Here is a 27,030-nt window from a genome sequence, read left to right on the forward strand (position 1 = left end):
TCTCTGGGTATATCCTTTGGAAATGGTGTGTTTCAGGAAGTGTTTCGACTGAGTTCAGGAGTCTGGGAGGAGAGGCAAGTTTGGGTCTGCAGGGAGCTGATATGCACCCTCTGCTGGCGGTCTGTGACCACTGCAAACACACGATGGCCCGTGGCCTGTGCTGGGCTCAGTAGTGAAGTTTTGGGAAGAAGAAAGGAACTTATGTGACCGACCTGCCACGTCACTGAGGCCACCTAACCCCACCTGAGGATGCCAAAGCCCTATTTAGAATGTCATATGGCCTCCTGTTCAATACCTTATCTGTTTATTCATTAACAAATAATTTTTTGAGCAAGGCATTGTGCTGAGCTCGGAATACGAAGAGCACACTTGTGATCCCTGGGTGGCGCAGCGGTTTGGCGCCTGCCTTTGGCCCAGGGCACGATCCTGGAGACCCGGGATCAAATCCCATGTCGGGCTCCAGGTGCATGGAGCCTGCTTCTCCCTCTGCCTGTGTCTCTGCCTCTCTCTCTCTGTGTGACTATCATAAATAAATAAATAAATAAATAAATAAATAAATAAATAAATAAATAAAAAAAGGAAGAGCACACTCTCAGGCATGTCCCAGGCAGGGGGGACATGGGTGCACCAAAGCCAAGTTCCCTGCAATGCTTACTGGCTATAGTACAGGCTCTTTGAGGAGCGACAGGGTCTGGAGGAGGTTTTATGGACACATTGCCTGAGCCGGCATGAAAAGGACAGGCAGGATTTTGTTTGCTGGAAGTGCCCGATAATGGTAAGAAACACTTGTGACCAACATCGCACCCAAACCTGCCTATAGCACTTGGCACCAAGGAGCCGAGCCGGAGACGACTGTTTCTCTTTCTGCCTGTGTCTCTGCCTCTCTCTCTGTGTCTCTCATGAATAAATAAATAAAATCTTTGAAAAAAAAATCTCTTCCTTAGTCTGAATATTTACCTTTTCCACTGCATTTAGGACTAATCCCAATACCTGATGGGTGGAGTTTCTTTGTCGATAGTTTGAAATGATAGAGGAGCCAAGTTTGAGCACAGCAGAGGGGAGCATAAATAGTGCTGGAGGCGCATGTGGTGAGCGCAGCAAAGCAAACACACGTGTCCAGTCACCTGTTGTACACCTGAAACCGACATGACACCGTGTGTCAGCTGCGCTGCAGTAAAACTGAAGCCAAGTTCCAAGCCTGCGGTTTTGACTCAGCTCTGTGTGATCCAGGCCTCCAATTTCACCATCTCAACCTCGGTCCAGAGCAGAACCGCAGGAGAGCTGAGCTCAGGCAGTGAACTTGTGGTGTCCCCATTCCTGCAGGAAAGAAAAATGTATGGATACATTTCACGGGAAAACACTGCAACTAAGGGAATGCACCGCCAACAGTGATGCTTCTGAGCTACCACAGTTATCATTTAGAAAATGAGGTTTTCTTGCCAAAGAAGCTCAAGTGTGATTAAGAACAACACATGGGAAATTGTTTCTGTGCCAGATACTTGTTTGATGTTTGTCCTCATCACAGCAAAGTGACAAACATATACCCAAATGGGACACATGTCAGCTCTGGGTGCTTTTGATTCTAGATCCTGAATTATAGCCATTAATGGGGAATAAATTAAATCAACCTTGAAATTCATAAGCTCTGCATTGAGAGACTGGTAATACCTGTTGCTGAGAAGAACCAGTAAATCCCTTTTTTTTTTTTTTTGAAAAGTAGATTCCATGCCCAGCATAGAGCCCAACATAGAACTCGAACTCATGACCCTGAAATCAAGACCTGAGCTGAGATCAGGAGTCTGACATTTAACATGCTGAGATACCCAGGTGCCCCCAAAACTGGCAAATCTTCAGGATTGGTTTGTGCTTTGACTGCCCTTCCTGAATAGGGCAGCAACTCCCTTGCTGTGCTCTGCTCTTGCACAGCGCTGGTGTGTGGAGCCTACCACGTCTTACTGTTCTCTCTCCCTCCGCCTGGAGATTGCCTTCACCAGGGGAGGGCTCTGCTTTGCTGCAGCCACATCTCTAACTCCTGGGCGTGGGGTCTGTGCTTAACAAATGTTTTTTGATTTACTGAATCTTTGCCCTGACGGATCATCTCATTTGGTCTGATTTTTCATGCGACTACGAATTTATGTGACTCTGTAGAAACACTGGCAAACTGAAAATACATGAGGTTGCACTTACGTGAAGGAAGCTCTGGACCTGAGTGAGGCCAAGCAAGGTGAGCGGTGGGATGGGGGAGGTGCGGGAGTGGGTGCGGGGATGGAGACAGGGTGGGAGGCGGGCGCACATCCACACACCCCAGAGGCAGAGCTGCACCTGACCCAGGGCCTCTGACCCTGGTTCAGTCAGAGGTACTTTGGGATCCACTTTTGCAAATGAAGTTTGTTCGTTTTACCTAGAAGGTTGCAAGCCAGACAAAACCTCAGGGTTTGCTGGGGCGGAGATGCAGGTGGCCCTGGGGCTACGCTGAGAGCCAGGAGCCAGGCCTGTGGCTCCTGCGTGTCACTTGGTTCCAGCACCTGGGAAGTACATGTGGCTATTGGCCTGGGTTGGCCGAATTTGAGAATATATGCACAGTATTTTGCACAAAAAAGTGTCTGGAGGACCATTTTAAGCCTTACAAAAGATGGATATTTATACCCTCAGATGCATTTGTGATTGCGAGGTAGGAGGATGTCCCCAGGAGATAAAAACAGCAGAAGATACACAAACCTAGCTCTTCCGCCTGTTGGTAGGCTCCTGGATGACCCTTGTTCAGCATTTCAGGGCAACAGGGAACAGAGCCACCGGGCGTGGGAGGTGAATCTCCACGGGACTTGCATTTCTGTGCGTGTGTGAGCAGTTACTGGACGGTTTTCTCAAGGACGTTTGCCTGGGTGATGGCCCAAGAAGATAGAGACAGTGTCCCCCTCGGGGGCAAAGTACAAAGCCCTTGTACAAGTGACTGGGGTTTCTCAAGCCAGGTGCCCCACTGTGACCCAGCTGGCTGTACGTGCCAGTCTCTGTCACCAAGGGAGACCTGAGGGCGAGGGGAACCGGTGTGTACCAGGGGCCGTGCTGTTTGCTGCAGGCTCTGACCCCAAGTGTCATGTTTATCTGCACCCACGAGACTGTGCCAGGCTGATTTGTTAGCAAAGCATCTGAATCTTCCTCCACCGAAACACACACACAAGCTGAAGACTGTAAGCAGATCTACGCTTGCCCTATGTGGTGTGTAGACAGAAGAATGGGCCCTTAAAAGATGCCATGTCCTGGTCCCCAGAACCCGTGAGTGTGTCAGGTGACGTAGAGGCAGAGTTCAGGCTGCTTATCAGCTGACCCCGAAATAGGAAGAGTATCCTGGAGTATCTAGGGGCACCAATGTCACCTCAAGGGTCCTGGAAGTAGGAGAGGAGGAGAGGAGGTGGATGGGGTGAGAATATGGGGCTCGATCTCCTGTGGCTAACTCTGAGGATAGAGGAAGGGCCAGGAGCTCAGGAATGCAGGGCTCAGACTGTCCTTGAAGCCCCCGAAAAATGCAGTCCTAGTATATGTGCTGCAGAAGCTGGGATCCCTGGGTGGCACAGCGGTTTGGTGCCTGCCTTTGGCCCAGGGCGTGATCCTGGAGACCCAGGATCGAATCCCACATCGGGCTCCCGGTGCATGGAGCCTGCTTCTCCCTCTGCCTATGTCTCTGACCCTCTCTCTCTCTGTGTGACTATCATAAATAAATAAAATAAAAATTAAAAAAATAAATAAATTAATTAAATCTTTAAAAAAAAAAAAAAAAAGAAGCTAGCACACCGAAAAATGCAGTCCTGCTGACACCTTGACTTTAGCCCCCAAACCTACCTGGGACTTCCGACCTCCTGAGCTGTGACTTGAGGGATTGCCATCTCACCACCAGGCGTGTGCCATGGGGTCTGTAACATGGGATGGGGGCGCTGCTGGCTGCAGACATTCCCCCCTGTAGCTGGGGGCATCTTGCATTTCCTGTTGGCTCTGGGAGCTTTTGACACCCCCACCTGTGCAGTGAGCCTGAAGGGTTTCTGGAAGAAATTCCCCACACTCTGCTGGGGGAGCAGCCCAGAAATTGGTGGCAGAAAGGTGAATGTGTGTCTCTCACTCGTGGCCACTCAGGAACTGACCAAATAGGAAGAAATTAGGTTGGAGAGCTGAAGACCAAGTGTAGCTTCTTGTTTTATTTCTGTATAAAGAGGAGATGGGCATGAGGACGTCAGGTGGCCGTGCACAGAACGAGATATGGCAGGGACAGCCTCCAGCAGCCCACCCTGGGTCACCTGCTTCACTGCCGACACAGCATCCCCTGTCTCCTGCCAGCGCCCATCCCATCACGTGGCCTGGCTCCATGCAGAGTGCACACACATACACAGGAACATGCATGTACACCACACACACGTGCACATATGGAACCACACATATGCATACACACATGCGTGTACAAGGCATACACAAACACACAACACACACAGGTGCATGTACACATGTGCACACACACTCTACACAGGCCACATAAGATACACAATATACCACACATACACGTGTACATGTGTAACCACTCACATCCCACACATGCAGGTACACACAGGCACACAACACACACCACAGAGATGCACGCATATGCTCACACCACTCATGTACAGGAATATGCACATACTGCACAGGCATGCACATGTGCACACACATGTTCATACGCTACACAATGCACATGTGCATGCATTCACACGCAAGCCACACATGCATGCAAAGCCCCAGCATGCCCACGCACACGCACACAGCTCTCGATGTGGAGTGGATGGCCGTGCTGTCCCAGCTTCCCTATGACGATGCCACCTTCCAGCAGCCCGAGGACAGAGCGAGGGACGGGGGGAAAGTAAGATGCTTGTCTGCAGACTATCATTGGCAACAACACAGAAAGTCCAAAAATTATTGTTATCCTAGAAAAATATTACACTTCATAAAACCCATGTTTATTCCAAAAAAATCTATTCAGAAAGTCTGGAAAGCGTAATAAATATCTGTATAGTGGCCGCCCATCTCAAACATAAAATACAAAGCGTGAACATAAGAATGACCTGTAAACACAAATGCGGGCTTGTAAACAAAGTGCTGAGTCGGGGTCTGGGTGGAAAGCGGGCTCCCCGTGGGCGACGGCGGTGGTGAGTTCGAGTATCCCACGTTCTTCCGAGCTCTGCGAAGCTGCGCTGGACGCTCCTCCAGTCTCCTCACCACCCAGGGGCCTGCGGTGTCCTTCTCCATTCTTGAATTTTAAGGACTCTTGGAGAGGTGAAGGGCGACAAACCATCGGGAAAGAAAAACAGAGTGCAAATCAAGTTCGTCATGTGCTTGAGAGGATCAGTCAGGCGTGAGGCAGAAGTCCCAACGTGCGGCTTTGGGGGTAACACCATTTATGAACAATACTGGCTAACATTAAGTACTATTATCACTGAAAACGCTGGACAGTCTTCCAAGCATCAACACACACGGAGTTAAAGTCACGGACAACCTGACCTAAGGACACAGGTGAAGTCTCACTCTTGCCCAAATTTGACTTGGGGGCGGCATGTGTGGGGGGCTCACCTGGATGGGGCGAGCCAGGTGTTTCCATCAAACAGGGGGGCGGGCAGGTGGGGAGGAGACCGCAGGGAGTTCCTTGGGGGGAGCTCCCGGGCTCGGTTTTCTAATGACAAAGTCCGTGGACTATGATCCAGAGGGGGGTGGTTCCCCGTGTTTCCAGGGGCAGCGATCTGACTTTCCGGGCACTCTGGCTGCTTGTGCGAAGCCCCCGGGGTGCTCCGGGCTGGGGTAGGGGGTTGGGGTGGGGGGTGCCCTGCACTGGGGAAGCGAAACGAGAATAGCCCCTTCCTTCACCCAGGACTGCTGCTGAGGACGCACAGCCAGGCCGTGCCACTCAGGAATGGGCAGCTCAGTTTCAACTGTGATACTGACTTCTCTAGGCTGACTTTCTGGAAGGGTTTCAAGTATCACCGTGTTCTGGATCAGGTGAGAGAGCAGAGGTATTGTACAGACATTCAAGTAGACTTGGTTCAGCAGGGCAGGTGCCAGCGGTGTCTCTGCCGCCGCCACTGCACGCCGGCCCTTCGCCAAGGGCACAGCGTGGTGCCAGGTGAGCCCCGGGTGGCTCTGTGGCTCTCGGAGTGTGCAAGGTGGGGCTGCGTGCATGGGGGCACTGCAAAAGGTGACAAGCAGAAGCCGTGGCGGAGAGCACAGGCTGGCCCCTCTCCCTGCCTGCTCCTGGGCTCCTTCCCTGGGGCCTGCAATACTCTGCACTCAGACTTTCCACGAACAAACCACCTGCCGGGTGGCACACCTGGGCCCCGTGAGCGCGGGGCAGAGCAGTGGCCCCATGGCAGACAGAAGGTACAATGACCTCTGTTGGTTCCCAGGAGGGCAAACCCGCGACCTAAGGGCTATCCAGTTTTTCCTAAGCTACTACTAAGAGATAAAATAATTCAGACCTAAAGCAAAACTATTGTGAACCAAGGCTTTGTGGCTTTGGGGAGAAGCATTTTCTATTGAGAAAGTGTGAAAGATGCCTACGGAAGCTTTGTAGGAAACTGGCTCATGAACCTGCCCCCACCTTTACGTCTCTGGGGAGAAAGGCTCACAGAATAATGAAAGCTTCTGAAATAAGTTTACATTTTAAGGTCTGAAAACAACCGGACCCAGCTAAGGAGTTTTAACAGAATGTGGCATGTTGCTTTTTTGTCTTTTTGAAGTGGTGTGGTTGGTTGAGATGGGGGATGAAGGGAACAAGGACTTACGTCTTCTTAGTGAGACCTGGCTGAGGACCACAGGTGCCCCGCATCCAGCCGAGGGCAGTGGGGCATCCTGGGCTGGCTTGGGGGCACCGGCGATGGGGCCGGCAGGAGGACACGGGGGAGGGGGGGCACATGCGCTCTCCCCTCTGGCCTGGGCAGCGGCACTGAGGCTGTCCCGGTTTTATTTAAGGAGGAACGCACAGGCCCCCCCTCGGCACCACGCCCACCGCTGTGCATGTGTCCCCTCCCCTATGCATGCGCCCCCTCCCGTGGGCACGCGTCCCTCCTGCGTGCACACACGCACCCCAAGGGAAACATTAAATGTCACTGCAACATCAGGTGAAAAACAGAAACACAAATGTAACACAAAAGCACAGCTTCTACAAAGTGCATCCCTACCCTGGGGAACCCATCTTTCAGCTCCCCTCTGGGCCCCAGGGGCAGCCGGGCCTCCCGGCCCCCTCCTGGCTCCAGCAGGACCGAGCACGCCTAGAAGGGAGGAACAGAGCTCCGGGTGCCAACGCTCACGGATCTCCCGGGGGACAGAGAGGGAAGGCAAGCACAGCGAATCCACTGCTTTGGGAGAGCACAGAGCCTGACCTGGGGTCGCGGGGCCGGTGTCAGGCCCAGTGCATGCTCTTGCGCTTGCTCTCTCTCTCTCTCTCAGAAGCTGGGGCGACCTTTCTTGGCTGGAGCCAGGGCAGGAGCCTGGACCCCCCAGCCCCGCAGCCCCAGCCATGGAGGGACAAGGACACAGGGTGGGGGACACAGGCCATGGCTGGCTTGTCCCCAGAGGCATGCGGATCTTATGAGAGGAGGTTCCCATGGCAAAGGTGACACCTGCTAGTCCTGGGCTCTTCCCTCATTCGGGTCTGTGACCCTGAGAGAACACCCAGCACCTCAATCAGAGAGGAAGGGCAATGGATGAGGGCTCTTTGGATCATTTGGAGGGGACCTGGCATCTACCCCTGGGTGCCATCCGCAGACCCCATCATTCTGGCCACCCCAGAACCGCAGAGGCCAGCCCCTCCTGGGAGGCCGTGCCATGAAGGGTCAGTGCGCCGCCCACCCTAATAACTAGGACGCGTGTGCGGAAATCTGACCCAGTTACTGGCTTTATCATTGGAAAAAATATCTCTCTATATAAATATAAGCCATGATCGTAAAAGACCTCCAGAGTCTGAAGGAACCCTACAGGCCTTGGGCATGGTGGTGTGCGCTGCAATGAGCCCGTCTGGCTTTGCTCGGGGTAAGGAGGCGGCGAGGTTGGCACAGCGAGGCGTTGGGAGGTCACCGGTCTGGATCCGATCCAGGCTGAACAAGAAAACGTGGAATGAGCGGAGGCAGCCGAGCCTTGCGGTCGGGCAGTGGTCACCCCGGCGGTGCCCGAGACGGGGGCCCAGGCTGGCACCGAGGACCCAGGATGCTCTGCGGGGCCTGCTCCACTATAGCCTGGTGGACGTGAGTCTCTTCATGCCCCTGCGCTGAGCCAGGTTGGACGACAGCACCGGCTCCAGCCGCGGGGCCTGCGGAGTTCTGTTCAGAGCAAAGTAGGTGGCGGCCATGGCACCCTGCGGAGGGAAGGGAGAGGGCAGGTGACCCGGGCGCCCACCCAGTCCTGAGCGGGGACCTCTCCCAGCCATAGTCCCTGCCGCGCAGCGGGGAGGTACCTCGTCCTGCATGCCTCGGGGCGAGGAGTGCCATGAGCTCACCATGCCCAGAATGCTCGGGGGCCTCATAAATGACAGTACTTTCGTTCTATTACCGTGTCCCTCTACATCCAACACCAGCCTTCAGTTGTGTTTATAACTTGGGGTATTTCAGATCCGCATGGAGCCTCAGGATGAGGTTGTAGGACCCGTGCCCTGTGGTGTGTTGCCACACTAGCTGGATTTTAGAGGACCGGTTTTACCCTCAAAGGACTGACCCTAAGACCTGGGAGTGGTGCGGCTTCAGTCCTTCTGCACAAAGCTCCAAGCAGCCTCCACCAAGCATGTGAGGCAAAACCTACTTGTTCCCATTGTGTAGACCCCCCCAGTCCTCGGAATGTCTGTCAATCTGTCTGGATTGTATAGTAGAGTGCCAGTGTATCACGACTGAGGTGGCCAGAAACCATCGCCTTGCCATCGTTAGGTCTGATGACACCTGGCTTCAGTGACTCTATTAATACTTGTACTGCAAGGTCAGAAATTGCAAAGCTGGGATCACCAGATGGCAAGGGTCTACACAGAGATCCATTAATTTAATGGGCAGCTCTTCTGTAGGTTAAGACCTATTGATCCCTGGGATCATCGATGCTGCTGCGTCCTGATCTTTGTTCCCTCTGCAGGGTCCCAGGGTGTCAGGATGCACTAGTTTAAGAGGTGTAGCTGGATGGCACATTGCCTGAGCTCTGGGACACGTCTCAGAAAAACTAAGTAAGGCAGTGGTGGCTTGGGGTAGGGGATGGCAGACCGGAGCCCTCAGCCCAGCCCAGTGCCCCTGCTCCTGGAGGCACACTTTTACTGTGTCACAGCAGCACCTGGCCACTTGCATATTATCTGGAGGTGTTTCTGTGCTACAGGAGGAGATTCAAGGAGCAGTGACAGAGATCACTGCTCGGGAAGCCCACAGCGTTTACAGTCTGGCTTTTACAGAGACGTCTGTAGACCTCTGCTCTAGAACGGAGGGCTTTGGATCCCTGACACATGCAGGACTCCCTCCACCTCTCTCTCTCTCCCTCTCTCACTGCCTCCCTCTCTGCCAGTCTCCAACCCCATCTGTCTGTCTGTCTCTGTCTTCTTCTATGTCTGTCTCTGTTCCACACTCATGCATGTGCGTGCACACACACACACACACACACACACACAAAGCTTCAATTGTTAACAGATGTTGTAACTCATTCAGAGTTCTGTGTGTGATTGCTTGCATGGGAAGAAATGTTTAAAAGCAAATAAATTAGGGGGATACCCATTCCTGCCTCTTACTGGTTCCCTATCTGGTTCCTACACTGTGATTTCTTTAGGTTAATTGGAAAGAGATCATGGCAACTTTCCTGCCCCCCGCACCCCACACCATCTTGCTCTCATGACGACACGTCCGCACCTTCACCAGGTGGACGTCTTGTCGGCTGAGCTGGTTTTGCGACAGGTACTCTCTGTTCACAATCCACGGGTGTTTCAGGACTTGAACCGCTGTCAGGCGCTGATGAGGATCCACATGGAGCATCTTGGACACGACGTCCTATGAGGGAAGACAACAGAAGCTGGTTCAAAGAGTCTCCTGAATAACATTCCTTCATTCCCTCTCATGGCAAAACCTCACCACTCTTCTGACTGATTCTCTGCATTTTGGGGCCAAATGTTTACTTTCAGCTTTAAAAGTAAGTGAATGATTTTTGAATTTTAATTATCATCGCCTTGGTGGCTCACTCCAGGCTTTTATTGTATTAAAGATCTTACATGTAAAGAGAAATTGAATATAGAAATGTTGAATGGTGCATGTAATTTACTGAACTGCTACTTTAGTAAAAATGCTATCCTTCCAAGCGGAGAAACTAAGTAACGACTGTCCCACAGATACAAACCAGTTATGACAATGGATGTAGTGACATTTTTGTTCGCACTGCCCACAAACATTTGCTACGAATCATCATCAGCCACAGAGCTGTCCATCTGTAACCACTACGTAGGTCAAATGGCTAATGTCCAACAGGGTGATTTTCTTTTTTTTTTTTTTTTAAGATTCTTTTTTTTTTTTTTAGGTTTTATTTATTCATTCATGAGAGACACAACACACACAGAGAGACAGAAACACAGAGGGAGAAGCAGGCTCTCCGGAGGGACCCCATATGGGACTCAATCCCAAGACCCTGGGATCACACCCTGAGCCTAAGGCAGACGCTCAAACACTGAGCCAGCCACCTAGGTGCCCCAGGGTGATTTTCTTTTCTTTCTTTTTTTTTTAAATAAAATAATTTTTTATTGGTGTTCAATTTACCAACATACAGAATAACACCCAGTGCTCATCCCGTCAAGTGCCCCCCTCAATGCCCATCACCCATTCACCCCCACCCCCCGCCCTCCTCCCCTTCTACCACCCCTAGTTCGTTTCCCAGAGTTAGGAGTCTTTATGTTCTGTCTCCCTTTCTGATATTTCCCACACATTTCTTCTCCCTTCCCTTATATTCCCTTTCACTATTATTTATATTCCTCAAATGAATGAGAACATACACTGTTTGTCCTTCTCCGATTGACTTACTTCACTCAGCATAATACCCTCCAGTTCCATCCACATTGAAGCAAATGGTGGGTATTTGTCGTTTCTAATGGCTGAGTAATGGGTGATTTTCTTATTTGAGTCTAACATAATAACAATAAAGATTCCTACAACTGGCTCAAAGACAAAGCTCCACCTCACATATTCACACATTGCACTACACGTATTTGCATGTGCGCGCACACACACACACACATGCGTGAGGCACCTGTTTTCAAGAGCCATCGGGCTTGTCCCTGAAGGAAAGAGAGCCAATATCACTGTCCCTGTTTTGCAGAAGACGTTGACATTGATAGTGATCAAACGAGTGGCCAAAGAAGAGCCATGATGAGAATCCATGCCTTCCTGCTCGCTTGCCCACCTTTCCCTGGTATTCCCACAACATTTCACAGGGAAATAAGGGAGTTAGTGTCTGTACATAGTATGACGATGGCGGACTCGACAGAATTTCTGGTCATAAACCACAACAGAGAAATACTATAGACTAATCCAATATCCTTTTTAAAATAAAGAAATCTGGGACGCCTGGGTGGCTCAGTGGTTGAGCATCTGTCTTCAGCTCAGGGTGTGATCCCGGGATCCAGGATCAAGTCCCACGTCGGGCTCCCTGCATGGAGCCTGCTCCTCCCTCTGCCTGTGTCTCTGCCTCTCTCTCTGTGCCTCTTGACAATAAATAAATAAAATCTTAAAAAAATAAAATAAAGAAATCCAATGCCTTTTAATGTTTGGTAGCACTGATCTTGGTAACTTCTTGAAACAAATACCCCCTGGAAGCAGTATGGTTCCCATTTTCCCATTTCCAGGTGTAAAGCTGAAAGCAGAGAGACCTGTATTGTTTGCTCAAGATCTCACAGTAAAGCAATGTTTCTAGGCGGGACATGCAGGATGTGCAGTGACAACCCCATGGATCCACAGGCTGTTTCTGATTTTGGAGGACTGGAGGTTTTGTCATATGTTTGGTGAACACAGAGAGGGGAAAAGGCATGGGGCAGGTGAGGCTGAAGATATGGTGCTGACAGGGCAGGAAGAAGTCGTCAAGGTCCCAGGAGGCAGTGAAGCCCTCTGCCGGCAGCAGCAATCCTGATACTTGACTACTTTCCTGACACCTTCCTCCTGGCTCTCACTCCCACTTCTAAGGTCACCTCACAAAGAAATGTGGTTTATGACCAGAAAATTAGATGGTGGGTCTCATCCAATCCAGCACCTGAGTCCTGGTCTATACTCATTTGAGACTGAGTGGGTGGATGGCAACACTGGGAGTGTCAGGGTCTGACACACGGGAAGTGCTCACTAAATGCCAGCTGCCTTCTCTGCCATCACCTCTGTCATGACCTCCATCATCACCTCTGCACCTCCTCCACCAACCCCTCTGTTATCTCTTCCACCATCTCTTCTACCATCATCTCTATCTTCTCCATCATGCCCTCTGTCATCTCCTCCATCATTTTCTCTACTGTCTCTTCCATATCTCTTCTATCATCTTCTCTACCATACCCTCCGCTATCTCCTCCACCATCTTCTCCACCAACACCTCTAACATGATCTCCATTATCACTTCCACCATCACCTCTGCCACCTCCTCCACCATCCCCTGCCTTCTCCTCCATCATCTTCTCCATCATCACTTCCACCATCACCTCCAGTGTCATCTCCTCCATCTCTACCATCACCTCAACTATCATGTCTACCATCTTCTCCCTCATTCCCTCTGCCGCCTCCTACACCATCTTGTACAGCATCCCCTCCACCATCACCTCCATTAACACTTTTACCATCACCTCCACCATCTCCTCCACCATCTCTTCTACCATCATCTCCACCATCACCTCTATCATCTCCCTTTGCCATCTGCTCCATCATCTTCTCCACCATCCCCTCTGCTATTTCTGTATGAGGTCACACAGTGATGATGATGGCGGCACTAGATTCAGAACCCTAGATGGTCTACTCCTCTGTCACATTTTATAGTAACACAGGAAATAGACTGTTGATGCTGCTTCATACTAGTGGTTATGTTATCATTTACTATTTAACTAGAGAGGAATTGATGATCTCAACTGAAAAAGATTAAGCTTGATGTTTCTTTAAACAGTTTGTCACAAATAGTGAAGCACAGGGAAGCCCCATTGTCAAGTGTTATTTTTTTTTAAAGATTTTACTTATATATTCATGAGAAATGCACACACACACAGAGGTAGAGACATAGACAGAGGGAGAAGCATGCTCCTCGCAGGGAGCCCAATGTGGGGCTTGATCCCTGGACCCAGGATCATGCCTTGAGCCAAAGGCAGACACTCAACTGCTGAGCCACCCGGGTGTCCCACAAAGTGTTTTAAATAAATACACCTTTGTTCCAGAGTTCTCCTTGATCCATCTGTGATCATTCAGGGCACTCAGTCTGCAACATCACTAAAAGTGTGATGGTTAATTTTATGTGTCAACTTGGTGAAGCCACAGTCTCCAGTGTGTGGCCAAACACCAGTCCAGGTGTGGCTGTGAAAGTCTTATTTAGAGGAGATTCACATTGAAATCAGTCAACTTGGAGGAAAGCAGATGACCCTCCATGATGTTGGTGGTCTCATCCAATCAGATGGAAGCCTTAAGATAAAAAAGACTGAGGTTTCCCGAGGAAAAGGGAAGTCTGCCAGCGATGGGCTTTGAACTCAAGCTACAATGCCACTCTTCCCTGAGTTTGCCACCCACTGACCTATTCTGTAGATGTTACACTCATCAGCCTCCACAGTCTCGTGAACTGATTCTTTTTTTTTTTTTTTTTTTTTTTTTTTTAGATTTCATTTATTTATTCATGAGAGACACGCAGAGAGACGGGGGCAGAGACACAGGCAGAGGGAGAAGCAGGCTCCATGCAGGGAGCCCGACGTGGGACTCGATCCGGTCTCCAGGATTAGGCCCTGAGCTGAAGGCGTTGCTAAATCACTGAGCCACCAGGCTGCCCTCGTGAACTGATTCTTAAAATAAATCTTTCTCTCTCTGTATCTATCCACATCCTATTGGTTCTGTTTCTCTGGGGAACCCCAGTATATCAAGACTGTAGAGAATGTGAAAAGTGCTATAAGAATAGTTTTGCGGGATCCCTGGGTGGCGCAGCAGTTTAGCGCCTGCCTTTGGCCCAGGGCGCGATCCTGGAGACCCGGGATCGAATCCCACATCTGGCTCTCGGTGCATGGAGCCTGCTTCTCCCTCTGCCTATGTCTCTGCCTCTCTCTCTCTCTCTCTCTCTGTGACTATCATAAATAAAAAAATAATAATAAAAAAAAGAATAGTTTTGCAAAAAAAATTTTTTTTAAATTAACTAAAAAAAAAAAATCTATGAGATAAAATACCCGAGTTATTTATATGAAAGGCATCCTCTAGCTTCCTCACAAATACAATGGTTAATACTGAATCTCCACACCTGAGAAGCAAGAGTGCTTGGAAACACTCACCTTTGCAGCATCTGAGATTGAGTCCCAGTTCCCTCCAGAAAGGGCATACTTCCCACTGCCAATCCGAGCCAAAATCTCCTCAGGAGTATCATCTGGTCCATTTGCAAACGGGGTAAATCTGCACAATGAGAGAATGCATGGTTACGAGCTGTCATTTTATGACCTACAGTAAAGTTTACAGCTTGATATTACCTCTCTTTTTGTTGTTGTTCATTTTTTTCTTTTAAGTAGGCTCTGTACTTAATGTGGAGCCCAATGTGGGGCTTGAACTCAAACCTGAGATCAAAACCTGAGCAAGATCAAGAGCTGGACACTCAACCGACTGAGCCACCCAGGTCCCCCTGCCTCTTTGCTGTTAAAAATAATAGCTCTTTCTTTGCCACTGTGCTCCAAATCCAGGATTTATGGGAAAGTGTCACTTATTTCTTATTCTTTGTCCATCTTCTTTACTTGCTCAATGCTGTATGTCAATAAGACAAGTGTACAAAACTCTGGGGACCCAAACATGAACATCCTTGGACTGTTTCTGGCTTCCCTGGTGACAGTGTATGATAGTGGTTTGCCCAGTCATTTGGTTTCCACAGTGAGACTGTGGTAAAATGGAGGAGAGCCTGAGATTTGAAGTCTGAGAGACCCACCAATAATTGGTTGATCTATTACCAACTCTGGTTCTCTGAAAAATTAATTTTTTAAGACTCAATTGCAAAATGGATGGAATAATGCACCCACAGGGATCTATATGGAGACATATAAGATGCCATGTGCATTTGCCCTACTGTGAGTTATCCTGTCACTTCCCAACATAAACCAGGGCATGTCGATACATGCCTTCCTAGAAAAGGAATTCTATGCAATCCTCACGGCACTTCTTTTTTTTTTTTTTTTTATGATAGGCACACAGTGAGAGAGAGAGAGAGAGGCAGAGACACAGGCAGAGGGAGAAGCAGGCTCCATGCACCGGGAGCCTGATGTGGGATTCGATCCTGGGTCTCCAGGATCGCGCCCTGGGCCAAAGGCAGGCGCCAAACCGCTGCGCCACCCAGGGATCCCTCTCACGGCACTTCTTTAGTGGCAAAATTTGTGATCTGAGGTTTCTGTACAGACAACGTATCAGGAGAATCACAGGGAAATCTAATGGTGTGACGTCAGGAAGGGCCGAGACGCCTTCCCTGCTACTGTGTCCTCAAGGCCCAGCCCCAGGCTCACGTGCCTGTGTTCTTTCACTACAGACACTGATCCTCACTTATTACAAGATGCCTCATTACAACCATAGAAAAAGTTGGCTGCTCCCATTAATTCTTGTGAGGGCATTTGCCCATTTTGCTCCAGTGAGCAGTACTGGATGGTCTAGAACTCCTTTTTTCTTCTATGCAAGTCCTTAATAAACTTAAAAACATAGGTCCCTGTGGGTTTCATAGGATCCTAGACCTTTAAGGCTGGAAACCACAAAGTGTCCTCTCCTCCTTCAAAAGTGAGGAAAGTGAGCCAATAAAGGTCAAGAAGTCCAGCCCAGAAGCGGAGCTGGGGAGGGGCAGACCTCAGATTGGGAGCAGATGTGCACACAGCGCACCCAACCCTCCAGCTGTACCACCACTGGCCGTCTCGTCTGATGGCCACAGAAGACAGTCACCTGCCTTCACCTGGCTGCCTTCCTTGAGGTGCTGTTTGACCAGGAAGATTTCAGGAGTGCTTCTTAACTCAAGAGGATGTTTTTAAGAGATATCTTAAGGGGGTGGCATGATGCCAGGGAGAATGTGGACATGTGCTCAGAGGCTTGGGTTTTTGTGGATGAGCTAAAGTCTGTGTTCCAGTTTCCTAATTTTGGAGACACATTTTGAAGAAAGCACATGGCCAACTTTCTTAATCCTGGTCCCTAGCTGTCCTGAAAGGGCTAAGGAAGTGTTTACCCAAGACCTGGGGGGGGAGGTGGCTCCCCACCCTTGCACCAGGGCAGGGCTGAGACGCCTGCCCCATGATGTCTCGGGCAACCATGCCTTCGTGTGCTGACACCTATGGGACGGTGTGCATTACCCCGCCAGCATGGTGTATAAGAGGGTCCCCAAACTCCAGATGTCACATGCTGCATCGTAGCCTTGCCGCTTCAGGACCTGGAGGGGGGAAGCAGACAACAGATGAGCAACAGATGAGCACTTGGTGAAGAAAGTTCGAGTTCACCATGTGTTATTCTGATGAGACCATGAGCCGGGTCAGTGGGAACGGGGGACAATGTTTATTAACACAAAGTCAACTGTGATGCCCTATAGTAGGATTCCCCAAAGATCAGTGCATACGTGGGAACCACAGCTCTTGCTAGATATGTGACAGCTTGGAATCACTTAATTTTCAAGGCAGAATTTAAAAAAAATTATGGTAAAGTCTACATAGCATAAAATTTACCAACTTAATCAGTTTTAGGAGCACAGTTCAGTTACTCAACCATCCCCACCATCCATCTCCAGAACTCTTTCCTCTTGCTAAACTAAAACTGTCCCATTACACGGTCACTCCCCACATCCCTCCTGCAGCCCCTGGCTTCCACCCCCTCCTTCCATCTCTATGGATTTGACTGCTTTAGGGATCTCACATGAATTAATCATATAGTAATCACGCTTCTCTGTCTTGCTTATCAAACATAACAAACATAATGTTCTCAAGGCTCAACCATGTTGTACGTGGGACATAATTTCTTTCCTTTGTAAGGCTAACACTCCATTGTATGAATGCACCACATTTCGTTCTTCCATTCAGCTGTTGACAGACATGTGGGTTGCTTCCACCTTTTGGCTGTTGTGAATAATGCTGCTTTGCACGTGGGTGGGCAAATGTTTGTTCTTGTCTCTGCTTTCAATTCTGTTGGGTATTGGCATTACTGCATCACATGGTAATCCCATGTTTAGCTTTCTGAGGAATAGAAGAATTTTCTTGTGTCCCAGGATTATATACTTCAAGGGAGGGCAATCCTCTGATATATTTACAGTTGAATAACAATAAAGAAAGCAGCATAAAGACTCCTGGATACTGGATTTAGCTTTACTGGATTTAGGCAGGAGAGCTGTGTTTAATTTTCTGAGACACAAGGACAAGGATCCCAGCGTACTGTCTTTGTATCATTGACGCTGATGCTGTGCACTGTGGCGGCAGCGTGGTAGGTGGTCAGCCAACACAGGAAAATTAGCTGAATGTTCACTGTTGAATCCCATGTGTCACTAGAGGAGTGACCTTCAAAACTCACTTGAACACATTGAACCTGTTTTTTTTTTTTTTTTTAATCCATTAAGTGTGATGCCTAGCATCTACCTTGTGTACTTCATGTGGCATATGATGGTAAAAGTAAAAAATATTGGTAAGAGTGCTTTGTAAATGATAAAGTAATGTACTGATTTATTTTATAATTGCTAAAATAATATTATTAATATTACTAATGATCAAATAAGGCAATAACAGAGGCCTATAAGCAGATTATTTTAAAGGGGACCACAGGTAGCATCTGGGTAACCTAAAAGTAGCCTCGCAGCTTACCTGTGTAGGCTCCATGCCCAGCTGTATCTTGTTTCAGCACCCTGCTGTCTTCCTCACGACCACTGGCGGGGGCTACCTCACAGCTTGCAGACCCACTATGCTGTACCAGCGTGCTTTTTCTTCTTCTTCTTCTTTTTTTTTTTTAAAGCAGGCACAAGGGACGCCTGGGTGGCTCAGTGGTTGAACATCTGCCTTTGGCTCAGGGCGTGATCCTGGATCGAGTCCCACATTGGGCTCCCTGCATGGAGCCTGATTCTCCCTCTGCATGTGTCTCTGCCTCTATCTCTATGTATCTCATGAATAAATACATAAAATCTTAAAAAAAAATAAAGTAGGCTCCATGCTTAGCATGGAGCCCAAAGTGGGGCTCGAACTCATGACCCTGAGATCACGATCTAAGCTGAGATCAAGGGTTGAACACCTTTCTCTTAGGACTTGCTGTGTGATTATTGGGCCCTCGCCAGGGCGGTTATGGTCCAGTTTCACCAATAGCTAGAAGGATCCACACAGAGTCCAATGTCTATTTTCCTTCCTGACCCCTCATCTCACCAGCCACGAGCCTGTCCAGTCCTATGAGCCTCTTGGATTTTGTTGCTTACTTAAAACATGAAATTTGGTTTGTCTTCATAAATGTATCAGTGACTTCAGAACCTAACAAAACCATCCCCAGGGAGCCTGGGACAAGTGTACAAGATTCTTGGAGTCTTGGGATGTGGGCCAAGAACCCTCACCTGCAGATCACTATGGGGCTTCTTATTAAATCCCATAGCATTTGGGGAGCCTGGGTGGCTTAGTCAGTGAAGTGTCGCCTTTGGCTCAGGTCATGATCTCAGGATCCTGGGATGGAGCCCCACATCGGGCTCCCTGCTCAGTGGGGAGTCTGCTTCTCCCACTCCCTCTGCCTTCTGCTCCCCCTGCTTGTGTCCCTCTCTTTCTCTCTCTCTCTCACTCTCAAATAAATAAATAAAATCTAAAAAAAAAAAAATCCCACAGTACTGGCTTGCTTCTACAGTGGAAATCGGTGTGGAGCAGAACTCTGGTACAAGAAGGATCCACAAACAGTCTCCCCGTCTGTGCAATTGTAGGTAGATTTCTAATCACAAGTGACACAGGTGACCTGTTAGCTCCCCTCTGGGTGGCATGAAAGACTACCTGCGTTATTTCTCAGTAACTCCTGGCAAATACGGGGATCTGACCCAAATGGTCTACAATTTTATTTAAAAACATCACCATCAACAATTTTACAAATTGGAAAATAAAATGAGAAAATAACTGTGTTTGAGCAAGTTCAGTGGCTGGTTCTTTTCGGACTCATTTCTATGCCCTAACATCACTGCTGAACTAAATCAAGGCGACTCCAATGAACTAAACAATCCACCTCTTCCCTTGAGGTAGGAGAGGGCTTATCTGCCGCCTCAGACGTCTTACCTCTGGGGCAACGAAGTTTGCTGTGTAGCAGGGTGTCATCAACAGTCCGTTCTCAGCTCGGAGCTGCTTGGCAAACCCAAAGTCACAGATTCGGATGGATTCAGGGTTTCCAGACTCATCCATATACAGTATATTACTCGGCTTCAGGTCTCGATGAACCACCTGGAAAGGTAGCAGGTCCAGGTTGGAGCAGGGAAGGGAGAGGGGGATGCTTTCAGAAGATAAAGGTGGTTTTGTTGGAACAATGATTCTGAGCATGTCCTGCAGCTGGAAGCCAGTCAGCCTGGATGCTATATCCTTTAGGGGCCAGTCTTCCCTTCTCTCTTTCTCTTGCACTGACACTCTCGTAAGTGAGTAAGCAGCTACCCCAAGTGAAATAATTACATACAGGGAAATGGTGCACTGAGGTCAGGTGATGAGCATAAAAAGATTTCTAGAAATGAGTGTTTATGGTGTGCCTACGATGCTCCAGCATGATGAGGGGCTGGGCTCAGCACACAGCGAGGCAGACACGGAGCCTCCATCGTGGGGCATGTGACCAGTGCACAGGGCTCAAGCGATTCCTGGGAGCCCTATAGTTGCATGCACCTGGGCTGATGGAGGTGCAGGGTGCTCCAAGCATGAGGGACAGGGTCAGAGAAAGCTGTCCTGACACCTCAAGGCAAAGCAGCTATTGGGGGCACACAGCAATTTCTTCTGAAGGGGACAGAGGATGATTGTAAGCACACACATGTGCCCCCCCACATCCTGGAACCTGCTCGTCTCCACTGTCCTGTTAAAACCCAGGGAGAGGAGGTAGGAGGGAAGGTGAGCAGATGCACGAGGGCACCCAGCTTGGTTTACAGAGGCCTCTAAGGCAGGGGAGCAGGAGAGTTTTGGGGCCAGGCCCATTACCTCTTTCATTAAATAGAAGCCAATCTAGAAAAACCATCATCATCATCCAAAAGGTTTTCCCTAGGGACGCCTGGGTGATTTAGCAGTTGAGCATCTGCCTTCAGCCCAGTGCATGATCCCGGGGTCCTGGGATCGAGTCCCACATGGGGCTCCCTGCATGGAGCCTGCTTCTCCCTCTGCCTGTGTCTCTGCCTCTCTTTGTGTCTCTCATGAATAAATAAATAAAAAAACAAAACAAAACAAAAGGTTTCTCCTAAAGTGACTGTTCTGGGAAGGTACTTCACACTCACAGACCACTGGGTGGCCACAGAAAGGGCCTGTGGTGCGGTCCTGCAGGGACATCGTCTGGTTGGAGCTGACTGCATCTTAACCCTGATGGATCTGGGAAACAAACTAGGGGTGGTAGAAGGGGAGGAGGGCGGGGGGTGGGAGTGAATGGGTGATGGGCACTGGGGGTTATTCTGTATGTTAGTAAATTGAACACCAATAAAAAATAAATTAAAAAAAAAAAAACAAAAAAACCCTGATGGACCACATATGCAGAGCTGCCCAGGGAAGCACTGCCTGCTTCACGGGAGGTGCTGAGAGACTGGGACCAGAGACACAGCATGGGGCCTCACGGCCTGCTCCCTGCAGGCCGCCTGGGGCTGAGAGCATCAGGTCTGGGAGCAGAGAGCCAGGCTGGAGCCCGGGCTGTATCACACACTTGTGTGCAATCAGCCCTGGACGAGATCCCTAACTTTCTCGGCTCTAGTCTCTCAGTCTGTAAATGAGTCTCCCAGAACCTAGGACTGTGTAAAGGACGGCACGGAGCAGCGCCTGGAACCTGGTGAGGACCGTGGGAAAGCCAGCTCTCACCGCCACTGCCATCTGCAGCATTCCTCTGTGTTGGTTAAGGAGTTCGGTCTTAAATAGAGCAGGTGCTAAAAACTCCAACACTTCCCTTATCGAGCCCAAATATTTTCTCTCTAGACCTGGTCCAGGTAAACCTAATTTCTGTAGCTAGCTCCCGGGCACACTATGGGGGAGATGATCTCAGCCACGGGAGGGGCAGTTGTGATATGGAGGGAAGCCGGGGACAACTGGGGTTCCCGGCTCTGGAGCGCATGAACGCAGCCCGTGGGCCACAGGCTGCTCTGGGGGCGCGGCGGGCTCACCCCCTGGGAGTGGAGGTAGTCCATGGTCTTGGTAATGGTGCGCAGCACGTCGCTGGCCTCCCGCTCCGAGAAGTAGCGCTGCCGGAGGATGCGGTCCAGGAGCTCTCCGCCGCGCATCAGCTCCATCACCAGGTACACGAACTTCCCGTCGTCGTAGACCTGGTGGGGGGAGAGGGACATGCAGTCACCGTGGCCGCCCCCCTGCCCGCCGTGGGGGCAGAAGGGCAGCCCTGGGAGGGGCACAGGCCGGTGCAGAGGCCCGGGGCTCAGTGCCCCCTCCCGGTGTAAAAACAAGGCCCCGGGTGAAAAGAAGTGAATGAGTGTGGATGGCCGTTCCAGTCACAACCTGACGGGGCTCTTAGGGAAAACCAGCTTGCATAATCTGCTGCAAAGCAGGGGATGAGTCAGCGAGGCCAGGAGCTTGCAAGGGTGGGATTTTAGCTGAAACAAATCATCCCGATTCGGCCCCCTCTTGGCCGTGGAGACACTTAGAGGTGGGGCTGGGCTGTGCGCAGAGCACCGTGCTGCCGCCGTGGTTTCTCCAGAGCGGGGCGCTTCAGCCTTCAGTGTGCTCCCCCCTGGAGGGGGTCTCGTTAGCAGGCAGCGACCTGTCCAGCAGCCCCCAGGGGCCCTCCCTGCCGTGGCACGGTGGACGAGACTCGGAGCATCCGGAGCCCAGTCCAGGCAGGGAGGGGAGGCAGAGGCAGGCAGGACCTGCCACATTGCAGCCAAGCTTTTGTCTCAGAGAAGCAATGGAACTAAGAGCTTTGTTACACCACCTTCACTCTCATGAACTTAAAAAAAAAAAAACAAAAAAAACCAACAGCCCCCCAACCCCTCTGCTCTGGCTCTTTTCATGACACGCTTATGTGGGCACCTGTCACCCTGCCCGCCAGTGCCCAGGTGCCAGAAGGACCTCGTGGACATGGGGCAGAGCACCCAAACATGAGTGATTTTTAGCTTACGAATTGGTGAGTTTCCAGAACAAATCACTAAAATCATTTGTCTGACCCTGAGCTGCAAGATGTAAAGTTGGTTTCGGTGTATTCATTTCCAATTTATGAACTCAAAAAAAAAACCAACGCTCTCTGCTGTTGAGAATGTACGTACGATGGCATCCTTGCCTCAGAATCACTCACCCCAACATGATAAATGTGGTTTGAAAAGCTTAGGAGGTTTTCAAATTAGCTGATTTCGGCTTGTGGATCTTAACATAGAAATCAACACCAAAATGGGCGGAGGTGCCCGAGACCCACGGGGGAAAGCTGGGTTCACTTGATGCACATTACCCTCGGCACTTGTTTCACATCCGTGTTGTGCTAGTATTTTGCAGTCCCCTTGCTCCAGAAATGACGGGGCCCAAGGGGAAGTCGAGGTGGCCTCAACATCTTGAGGTTTTGGGTTTGTGACACTGGAGTCATTCTGGAGTGTGAGGGTGAAGGTGGTGAGGTGAAAACTGTGTCCCCTGTGGCCCCAACACCACAGCCCCGTCCTCTGTGCCTCCGATGGGGTGGATTCCTGCTCCCGCCCCTCTCCCAGGCCGGGACCCCTCATTGCCCAGCAGAGAAGAAGGAAGCTGAGAGAAGCCCCACGGCCAGAGCCGGGATCTGGGGTCTCGGGTCTGACCCCGCCCCGTCTCATCCACTCCACGCTCTCCATTTCTTTAACGTTTAGGAATGGCACTGAAAAATAATAACACATCTGGATTAGAATTTGCACCAGCGTTCTCTTCCTCCCTTATATTCTACATTATCTGACTTGGGAGGAGTGGGGGTGGTGCTGTCAGAGGGATGGGGGTGAGCAGTCCCACGACTCTGGTGATTTTGGGATGCACGTGGCCAGAGCCAGAGTTGGGGGGCCCTTGGGGGGCAGCCACCGTGGTGGAACCACGAAGAGAGCCTGCACCAGACCAACGCGAGCTTTGGTGCCAGGTGAAAAACGCGAAGCACAAACAGCATCGCTGCAGCGTGACGACCACTTACGTCTTTGAGGGTGATGATGTTTGGGTGCTGCCCGTACCTCAGGAGAATCTCGATCTCTTCCGAGGGGTCTCTTTTACTCTTATCGATTATCTGGAACAAGCAGAGCATGTGACTTGAGGCTTTGGGACGGTGTCAGCCAGCGCGGACCCCTCCCACCCCTCCTCCCCTCCAGCTCGTGCTCAAGCGGGACCCGGGACAGCGGCCTAGACGTTCACGGCAATCCTCTTGCCCAACTCTTGCATGAGAGAGACATTTATAAAAAGCAGGCATAAGCCTCAGCCGTGAATTCTAAGCTCTTACAGGGTTGGGTAGAGGAGGGTGGGTTTGAGGAGCTCACATAGGCACCACCAAATAACACAAGGTGCTCTCAGCCCCCACGGTGGGCTCGGAGTTGGTGGCCTGAGCTCTTTGGCCAAAATGAGCCTCCAGCTGCTGCTTGCATCTCTCCTTGCTCTGTGGCTACACACCAGCAACAGAGGGTGAGCAAGTGCAAGGTTCTCCCCCAAGAGACTCCACGGCTGGCAGGGATGCCGAGTCGACTGCTGGGCCTTAGGCACACAAACGTTCCCTCCCCTCGGCCACCCAGCGTCTGTATCCCACGTTGTAGGATGACACATAAAATCCTTCCACCCATGAAAACAGATGGTTTCCAATGACAGGATGAGGTGTCAGCGAAGAGAAGCCTACTTCGAGCAGGGGTCATCTGTTGGCTGCTATCTCTGGTTTACTTACGCCCTCGCTCCCACTTTTATGTGGACGGAACTGGTGGTGAGAGAGGACCCCGTCCAAGAGAATCCCAAGCACATGTGTTAGAAACAACACTCAGAATGGAAGTCCTTCATACTGTTCTTGAATATTAGTTTCCCCTGATTTAAAACTATTTGCTATTTGGAGAATGTGCAATCATTTGACTACCAGAGTAGGAAGGAGAATTGCTTTTACTTTCTCTCATGTCAAAGACTCTAAGCAGAGCTTTGCGTGAAACTCAGTCTTTTGTTTAGATGAACACAGAGAGTGCTTGGCAGCAACTGACTCACTGTTGGAACGCTGCCCCTGGACACCCCTCGTCCCTTCCCTCCGCTGTCAGGAAAGATCACCCTGGTGCCGGTGCCCACGCTCCTCTCCCCATCTCTCCAGCCGAGCTCCAATGACACCAGCGCCCCAAGACCACAAGCCCAGTGATGCGTGTTGTTAAACAAGCAAAAAGTAAAGCTCCTTTTCTTGACACATTTTTCTCCTTTTGCTGCATTTAACTCCAATAAAGTTCTCATGTGGGCACCAGGATTGCTTCTTTTATTGAAATAAGCTAACGGATAATACATTGTTCTAAGGGAGAGCCTCTTAAAATTTTTTTTTAAAAAGATTTTGAGAGACAGAGAACACATGAACTGGGTGGGGAGGGGCAGAGGGAGAAGCAGAGTCCCCGCTGAGCAGGAAGCCTGACGCAGGACTCGATCCCAGGACCGGGGGCTCATGACCTGAGCCAAAGGCAGATGCTTAACTGACTGAGCCACCCAGATGCCCCTAAGGGAGAGCCTTTTTGAAGGCTTATTCAGCAGAGTGGGGGTTCCTTAATATTCTGCTTGGACTGAGTGCTGGTCAGTGGGGTTCTAGGACCACTTCTACTCCAATGGCCCATGGGATCGTTTAATCTCTCTGGGCTGTAACTGTCTCTTTGAAATTTGAGAAGGTTAAAATACATTAGTGGATTTAAAAAAATTAGTGGTAGATTCATTGTTTTTTTCAAATAAAATTTCATGATAAAAAAGGTGTATTTGTAGCACAAATCTGTTTTGTCACCCTCACAATGGAGGTGGAAGTGGGAAGCGTTTCCTCCATTGCCAGTGGCCCAGCAGGCAGTTACGGGGACACATGGAGTGGCTGCGCACACAGCGCGTCCAACAGGAGCTGAACCATCCTCCTTCCTCCTGTGGTGTCTCCCTGTGGTCGAGCTGACCGGAAGCCAGAGAAAAGGCAAGGCAGGGTACTGTGATGAGGCCTCTGGGCACAGGGCACGGGGGAGGTGGGTGTACAGGGAGGTTGGGGCACCCAGCCTGGCAGGGAAGTCCTCTGGTAGAGCCGCGGCTGGCACAGGTTCCTACAGCTGCCCCGCTGGCTTGCCACCCTCCCCCTGGTCTGGGCAGGACGGACAGGGGCCCACACAGCTGCACGCTCTGGGCAGACCCAGAGTTTGGATCCTGACCGTTGTCAGCAAGTGCTGGCTGCTTTTACCCACAAGTCTTTTTCTGGGAATTTTGTTTTCAAAAGGTAAGAAGAGTCCTCACAGAGATGCTGAGCCATGAGGCATGATTACTGGTCCCCGAGCCCAAGCTGGTCTGTACCAGGGCCCAGACGGCAGGGCGCAGAGAGAGGTCCTGAGCAGAGTATTTAGACATGTCAAGGAATGAAGTTCCCCTCCGTGGGCTCGGTCTTCTGGGATTGCCATCGTTAGACTTGCTTCTAGATCAAGAAAGCACTGGTGGTGGATCAACTTCCTTATTCTGAGAAGAATACTGCATTGTATATAATCTTGCTGCAGCAACATAACCAGGAAAGAAATTCTCAGCAAATGTGTTTCTGAGCAAGGCCGGCTCTCTGCCATGCTGGTGCTCAGATGACCCTGGCGGGCCACAAAGAAGGAGTCAGGAGGAACGGCGTCTGTCCTTCTCACCAGCAGTGGTGGCAGACAGCAGGCAGGATGCCGCCCGGGCTCAGCCCCCAACCACGGCCGGTCAACCAGCCTTCCACGGTGTCACTCTCCAGCCAGCTGCACATCTACGGGGCTCAGTGAGCACACCTGTGACACAAGGGATGGCACACAGACTGTCTCTGCACGTGAAGCATATAGATACAGACGCATCAGGTGCACTTCTTGTGTCGTTTCCCTTCCTTCCTTCCTTTTCTTTTTTTTCCCTTTCTTTCTCTTTCTCTCCCTTTCTTTTTATTTAATTATCTATGTGAGCTCTATGCCCAACGTAGGGTTTGAACTCACAACCCTGAGATCAAGAGCCTCATGCTCTACTGACTGAAGCCTCTCCTTTTGGAAGAAATTAAGATTTCCATGCTGATCAGTTTTCCTTCTAAAAATAAGCTCTATTCATCACAAACATTTGTCTCCATCCTATTGCATTTTTGGAGAACTTACCTACACATAAAAAAATGAGCACAGGAACGCTAATGCTATTGTGAACAGTCTGTTGAGAGCACAAGGCGGGCTCCATGTCAGGACAGCCTGCCCAGCTCCCGGAGGACGTGGGTCCGCCCCACGTCCTCCCTAGAATTAAGGACTGGGTGACACAGACTCTCATAGTTGTAAGGATCTTACTTCACTTTCACCTGAGTGTTTTGCTAAAGCAAACTAGAGTTCTTCTAATAACAGAACAAGATGCTCCTGAAGAGAAGGCTTGTAGGTCCCTCCAGGAGGAGCTGGCCGTGGCTCACGAGGGGCATCCATCCATCCCTCGAATGCACCTTCCAGCCCGCAGGACTTGGATGAAGAGGTGTCTGCTTGTCTGTCTGCAGATGACAAGGGCCAGCAGGAAACACTGACGCCCAAAGC

The 27,030-nt window shown here is 50.3% G+C and overlaps 1 protein-coding gene across 7 annotated transcripts in view; it reads right to left on the bottom strand.

The window, feature by feature from the left end:
- Nucleotides 1-4,954: 4,954 nt before the first annotated feature.
- RPS6KA2 (ribosomal protein S6 kinase A2) overlaps nucleotides 4,955-27,030 on the bottom strand; it is a 345,125-nt gene continuing 323,049 nt past the window's right edge. For all 7 annotated transcript variants that reach the window (XM_035712790.2, XM_049114343.1, XM_025422731.3 and 4 more), the window contains 7 exons: nucleotides 23,472-23,561; nucleotides 21,490-21,648; nucleotides 19,439-19,600; nucleotides 16,523-16,599; nucleotides 14,492-14,609; nucleotides 9,873-10,010; nucleotides 4,955-8,359 (listed from right to left, as the gene is read on the bottom strand). In XM_035712790.2, coding sequence (XP_035568683.1) covers nucleotides 8,234-8,359; nucleotides 9,873-10,010; nucleotides 14,492-14,609; nucleotides 16,523-16,599; nucleotides 19,439-19,600; nucleotides 21,490-21,648; nucleotides 23,472-23,561 — 870 coding nt within the window. In that variant the 3' untranslated portion in view covers nucleotides 4,955-8,233. The remainder of the gene's footprint in view (nucleotides 8,360-9,872; nucleotides 10,011-14,491; nucleotides 14,610-16,522; nucleotides 16,600-19,438; nucleotides 19,601-21,489; nucleotides 21,649-23,471; nucleotides 23,562-27,030) is intronic.

The sequence above is a fragment of the Canis lupus genome, chromosome 1, assembly GCF_003254725.2.
Source record: "Canis lupus dingo isolate Sandy chromosome 1, ASM325472v2, whole genome shotgun sequence".
NCBI classification, from domain to species: domain Eukaryota; kingdom Metazoa; phylum Chordata; class Mammalia; order Carnivora; family Canidae; genus Canis; species Canis lupus.